Source organism: Bison bison, unplaced genomic scaffold, assembly GCF_000754665.1.
Source record: "Bison bison bison isolate TAMUID 2011002044 unplaced genomic scaffold, Bison_UMD1.0 scf7180017864317, whole genome shotgun sequence".
Taxonomy (NCBI): domain Eukaryota; kingdom Metazoa; phylum Chordata; class Mammalia; order Artiodactyla; family Bovidae; genus Bison; species Bison bison.
In genome coordinates this window covers 4,302,326-4,308,963 of record NW_011494889.1, presented here as the reverse complement: position 1 = coordinate 4,308,963, position 6,638 = coordinate 4,302,326, and the positions used below count along the sequence as shown (strand labels likewise).

General features: G+C 45.2%; 1 protein-coding gene across 2 annotated transcripts in view; it reads left to right on the top strand.

Annotated features, from left to right (window-relative positions):
- The first annotated feature begins 6,234 nt into the window (after positions 1–6,234).
- PARP1 (poly (ADP-ribose) polymerase 1) overlaps positions 6,235–6,638 on the top strand; it is a 41,776-nt gene continuing 41,372 nt past the window's right edge. Inside the window, exon 1 of one of the 2 annotated variants that reach the window (XM_010852872.1) lies at positions 6,235–6,543. In XM_010852872.1, the coding sequence (XP_010851174.1) occupies positions 6,424–6,543 (120 nt within the window). In that variant the 5' untranslated portion in view covers positions 6,235–6,423. The remainder of the gene's footprint in view (positions 6,544–6,638) is intronic. The other variant, XM_010852873.1, reaches the window with a different exon arrangement.

Sequence of the window (6,638 nt, the reverse complement as noted above, 5' to 3'; positions counted from 1 at the left end):
CTAACTTTGACTTTCCTTCTCTTACACAACTACTTCAGTATTCTCTCCCTAAATTGCCCTTCTGACCCATCTTCTTTCTAGCCAGATTTCTGTCACGTATAAGCAAAAAGTATTTTTTTTTTAAATTTCACTATTTATTTTTGGCTGCACTGGGTCTTCATTGCTGCACGCAGGCTTTCTTTAGTTGCAGTGCGCCAGCTTCTCATTGCAGTGGCTTCTCTTGTGGATCACAGGCTTATCTCCCCTGAGGTCTGTGGGATCTTCCAGGACCAGGGATGAAAACCATGTGCCCCTCTTTGGCAGGAAGATTCTTAACCACTGGACCACCAGGGGAGTCCTAGAGTCGAAAAAATAATTTTTTTTTCCTTTTTTTTAAAATGTATTTTTAGTTGGAAGGTAATTGCTTTACAATATTGCGTTGGTTGTCAACGTTTTGATACGGAAATTCAAGAGAGGGTTTTGAGCAGAGTAGACATCATGATCAACTTCATTTTTTAAAAAAGTTAACTTTGGAGGTTTGACAGAAAACAGCAAAATTCTGTAAAGCAATTATCCTTCAATAAAAAGTAAATTTAAAAAAAAGAATCCAAAAAAAGAGGTGGGGGAGATATGCATAGCTAGGGCTGATTCATGTTGACGTTTGGCAGAAACCAACACAATTCTGTAAAGCCATTATCCTTCAATTAATAATAAATCAATTTTTAAAAAATAAAAGACAAATTTGGCAACGGATGTATTGGAAGAGGGTGAGCAGAATAACACTGAGGGGCAAGGTGGTAAAGATGATGGCAGAGGAAGGGCCAGGGAGGCAGCAGACAAGGCTTAAATGACCAAGGAATGAGCTGTCACTAGGCCTTTCAGGCTCATGCGCTTATGTGAAAACTGGGACTCAGAAACCCCCAGAAACACTGCTGAGGCAAGTGAGAGCGAGGGGCGCTGAGCAACTCTGCCTCCCTGAGGCAGGGCAGAGGAGGCCCTGAGAAGCCTGAGGTCAAATGTCGTCATAGGCTCTTTGCATAAACTTGCCAGAAGGAGCCCAGGAAAATCCATCCAGATGCTTCAGTCATTCTCAAGTTATTCTTTAAATGCTCAGAAAGGGGACTCCCTGGCAGTCAAGTTAAGACTTCACCTTCCAATGCAGGGGGTACAGGTTGGATCCCTGGTTGGGGAGCTAAGATCCCACATGGCTTATTGCCCAAGAAACCAAAACATAAAACAGAAGCAATATTGTAACAAATTCAATAAAGACTTTAAAAATGGTCCACACCAAGGGGGGAAAAAAAAAAAATCTTATAAAATGCTCAGAAATGTGGAAAGCCTTGTCTGACGAAGAGAAAGGAAAAAGTCAAGAGTGGACAAGGCCCCTTATCAAACAGATATGAAAACTTTTATTCCTCCCAAAATGGAAACAAAAAGTTCAGGGTTTCCAACCACCCAAAAAGCCTCCTTTGGCCAGTTTCTTGTGTTTGGTGTACCACCCCAAAACCAAAGAGGATCCTGGTCCGTCTAGTGGCAATGATGCAAAGAAACCGGGAGAGATGTGAGAGACAGTGCTGCAGATGGCAGGCAGCCTGAAAAGGAGTCTGCACTCTGGCAGGAAAAGTACCGAAAGGATCTTGCTGCATCCTGAGCCAAAGGAAGGCTGATACGGCAAAAAAAAAAAAAAGATGATGTCAAGGCTGATCCAAACAAGAAAAAAAAGAGAGAGAAAGACAATGAAGGAGAGATAAATGAAGAGGAGGAAGATAAAGACAACAAAGTCGAAGATAATGATTAGTGATGAATGAAATAGTTCTAGGGCAGCTTTTATTTTTTCTTCTTCTTTCTTTTCTGTCAAGCAGTTAACCTCCCTGGACACAATTCATTCCTTTTAAATTGAAAAAAAACTGAAATGTAAAACTGTAAGATTTTCTTTTAAACTGCCCCTTTTGGGGGTGGGGGATTATTGTTAACAAGAATTCCCCAATAAGTTTTTAGACAGCCCTGTACTGGTGCTATTTTTCATGGCCACCAACCTCACCTGGTATCACTTTTGGTTGTAAATCAGCATGGGAATTCAAACCAGCTTCATGTTGGCGCCCAGGACAAATTAATTATATAGGTGCATGGTTGTTTTTTCAGTTGTCTCTCATGCACCTTATAGGAAATAGTTGTTCTGTTACTGAATTGTCCCCTGTAATTGGAGGTAGGGGGAGTTATAACAGTTTCATGACAGTCTAAATGCTTCTAAGTAAATATAATAGTGTATTAATTAAAACAAAAAAAAAACTTTTATGGCATTATCAGTTCAGTTCATTTGCTCAGTTGTGTCCGACTCTTTGCGACCCCATGGACTGCAGCACACAAGGCTTCCCTGTCCCTTGCCAATTCCTGGAGTTTACTCAAACTCGTGTCATTAAACTCATTAAACAGGTGGGCTCTGCAAAGGAAGTACCAAACGTGCATTCATTCATTCACTCAACCAATATTTTGAGTGCTTGTGCACTCAGGATATTACAACAGGCAAAATCGCTGCCCTAGTGGAGCTTACATTTTGGTAAAGGAGACAGACAATAAACATATACATGTATATGAAATATGCTTAGAAATAATAAGTGCAAAGAAGAACATAAGCAGAGCAAGAAGATGAAGATAGCGTACAAATGAAGTATCTTAGCTGGGGTGGTCACAGAGACGTGAGCAGAGGCTGAATGAAGACAGGGAGTGAGGCTTGTGCTCACTGGTAAAAACTTTTGGGTGGGTGGGGGTGGGCTTGAGGAACATGCAGGAAGCCAGAGTGGCTGGGACAGTGGGAGCCCTCAGGAGATGATGGCAACAAAGTCAGGGAAGCAGCCAGAGCTCAGATTCAGCCATAGGAAGAACTCCGGATTTTATTCCAAGTGTGATGAAAAGCCTTTAGGTTTTGGACGTGGAAGTAACACAGGATGAGATCTAAAGTGACCTCACATGCTTTCATGGGCAGAAAAAGAATGTAAAAGGGCCAGCATGGAAGGAGACTCTCCCAGAACCGCCAAATATGCAGGCGGTCCTGAAACCAGTGCTATGTTGATGGGAAGATACTGAGAGACTGTGGAGGTCAGGAAGTCAACATTCAGCGATGGATCGGATATGGAATAGAAAAAGAATCAAGTCTGACTACGAAGCATTTAGCCTAAGCAATGCAGAGGACCATGGACCATTTGCCGAGGTAGAAAGCACTGGGGGAGGTTTTGGACATTACTGGATGTCCATGTAAGATATCCAAACAGAAATATCGAGTAGAGGGGTAGAATATACCTGGCTTTCCTTAGTGTTCTTGGGCAGGAGTTCCTCTCACCTTTTTGTAAATTGAATCAACCCCATGGAGTGCAGCCCACCAGGCTCCCGTGTCCACGGGATTCTCCAGGCGAGAGTACTGGAGTGGGTTGCCATTGCCTTCTCCAATAGTTGATTTACAAAATTGTGCTTATTTCTTCTGTACAGCAAAGTGATTCAGTTATACAAATTTTTTTCATATTCTTTTCCATTAGGGTTTATTACAGGATATTGAATATTGTTCCCTGAGCTATCAGATAAAATCTTGCTATTTATTCAATCTATATATAACAGTTTGCATTTGCAAACTTCCAATCCAACCTCCCACTTGGCAAGCATAATCCCTTCTCTATGTCTGTGAGTCTGTTTCGTATGTAAGTTCATTTGCATCATATGTTAAGACTCCACATGTAAGTGATATATGGTATTTGTCTCTCACTTCACTTCATATAATTATCTCTCCAGTATTCTTGCCTGGAGAATCCCATGGACAGAGGAGTCTGGCAGGCTACAGTTCATGGGGTCGCCAAGAGTCGGACACGACTTAGCAACTAAACTACTAAACTACTGCTAGGCCCACTCACGTAGCTGCAAATGGCATTATTTCATCCTTTTTTATGGCTTATACTCCATTCCATTCATCTGTCAATGGATATCTGGGTTGTTTCGACGTCTTGACTATCGTATACAGTTCTGCTACGAACATAGGAGCGCGTGTATCTTTTCAAATTATAGTTTCGTTCAGATATATGTAAGGCAGGGATTCTTAACCTTTGTGTGTGCACCCAAGGCCCATTTGTCAATCCAGTGAAGTCTATGAGCCTCTAATGCAATAGTAGCTTCCAGATACACTATCAGGCAAGTTATCTGAGAAGTCACAGAACAGAAAGCTCCACAGACTAAGATGCTTGAATTGCAGGGCTTATTAAATCAATTTGAAACACCTAATTGACATCTTCTGCAGCAAGGAGAACAACATGGGGTGGATAACATACCCAGGACAGGCTGGAGGAGAGATGGAGCACGTCATCTAAACCTGGGATCTTGCAATGTTCATTTGTTCTGTCTCTCTCTGAGACTGACAGTGGGGTTATGAAGACTGGAATTGAAGATATTCAAAGTTATTCAACAGAGAGTAAGTACCTGGAGCCAACCCACAGTCACCTATCAGAAAGACACAGGGGCAAGCACACCTGGCCACAGACGTAGCTCGCCAATAACCTGCTGAACAGACGTGGGTTTTATCTGTGGTTCTTGAGCAGAGCACATGGAAGCCAGAATGGGATCACAACATTATTACCAGTGAGTGGCTATTAGGGATGACACACTTGTCAACCCAGAGGTCAGATGATGATGCCTGTTGATTTGGTTACCCTCCAAGTAAAATTCTTTTATTTGTTGCATCGTATATTCCACTTACTCTATTCACATGTAACATATCAAACAGGTCACTACTTAAGCTTCTTGCCTAGGTCTGTCTCACAACCTACTAGCCTACTCAACATCTGCATCTCAAAAACTTCTGGCTTTTTCCTTCTGTATGTTTAACAAGTTTTGTTTCATTCATCTTGTTTATTTTTCTTTTCCTCTATAGAATGGAATATTCTCAAATAGAGCATATTCCATTATAATCATGTTTTAGATGAATAAAATAAAATGCATAGAATTGAAAAAGAAACCAGGTATATACAGTTCTACATTAAATAACAAGACCCAAGGCAATGGCAACCCACTCCAGTACTCTTGCCTGGAAAATCCCATGGACGGAGGTCCATGGGGTTGCTGAGGGTCGGACACGACTGAGCAACTTCACTTTCATTTTTCACTTTCCTGCACTGGAGAAGGAAATGGCAACCCACTCCAGTACTCTTGCCTGGAGAATCCCAGGGATGGGGGAGCCTGGTGGGCTGCCTTCTGTGGGGTCACACAGAGTCGGACACGACTGAAGTGACTTAGCAGGGAGGCAGATCTTTCAGTGACTGAAATTTAAGTAGTGATGAGCTTAATACTGAGTTCTCCCTGTTAACTAAAAAAAGATGTACAACTTGAGAGTTGTGAGTTAAGTTCTATTTGGGGCAAAATGAGGACTGCAGCCTGGGAGGCAGGATCTCAGATAGCTCTGAGACTGCTCCAAAGCAGCAGTGGGGGAAAGGTTTTGGTGAAGGGGGAGTTCACTGCCATGAAACACTCATTTTACAAAGGGTTTTTGTTAGTCATGAGGATCTGATGTCACCATGAAGGGATTTAGTGCTTCTCTAGATATGAGGAGAGGCAAGGACTGAGATCATAAAATCTGTTCCTCAACACATCCAACTATCTAAAGACCTGTCCCATCAGATTCCCTGGAGCACAGAGTGCCTCACTCCACCCTGAACTCCCTCAGGGCTGTTGAAGGTCAATAGCTTTAGCAGCATGGGGTTCAATCTCTGTTGTTGTTGTCATTGGCAATGCTCTTGGTAAGTGCCAATTTGTAGTTTACATCCCCAACAACTGTAAAATGACATGACAATGCTGTGATAACTATTGCTGAGACTCCCGAAATTTGTATCCATGCATTAAAATCCATATGAAGGCGATGCTAGACTTCAGTTAGTATTCGGTCCCAATGGTCCGCAGACTGCAGTCAAGCCCAGGGGAAGGCCTGCCCAGGTCCTCTGGCTGCCAAAGGACTTTCCCCAGCTAGTCCAGCCCCTTCCAGATCTGGCTGGAATCAGCTGTGAAAACACTTAAGCCTTCCTGGGGACAAACAGTTAAAGGGGACACATGGTGAAAGGACTGGCACCCCGTCCTTCCCAGGGCTGCAGGCAAGGGTCTGCCGGGCCTCTGCCTCCAGCATCCCGGAGGGAGGTCGCGCAGCCGCAGGCGCCGGGGAACTACCGCCCCCACCCCCGGCCGGCAGGGGGCGCGCGCGCCGGCGGCCCCGCCCCTGCGCACGGGCGCCGGGGCGTGCCCGCCGCCAGGCATCAGCAATCTATCGGGAGCGGCGGGTGGCCTACGCGGCGTGTTCGGAGGCGGCGGCGGTTCTAGGCGCCTGGCCGCCGGGTAGCGGATCGGTGGTTGAGACGGCAGTAGCAGCAGCGGGTCTCCAGGTCGCGGCGTCGGGCTTCCGGAGCTGTGAGCGGTAGAAGGATGGCGGAGGCTTCAGACCAGCTCTACCGGGTCGAGTACGCCAAGAGCGGGCGCGCGTCTTGCAAGAAATGCAAAGAGAGCATCCCCAAGGACTCGATCCGGATGGCCTTCATGGTGCAGGTGCGGGCGGATGGGGCGCTTTGTGCGCGGCCGGGCCTTCGCGCGTCCGAGGAGGGTGGGGGGAGGGCCGGCCCGGAGCCGTGGGCCTGGCCGAC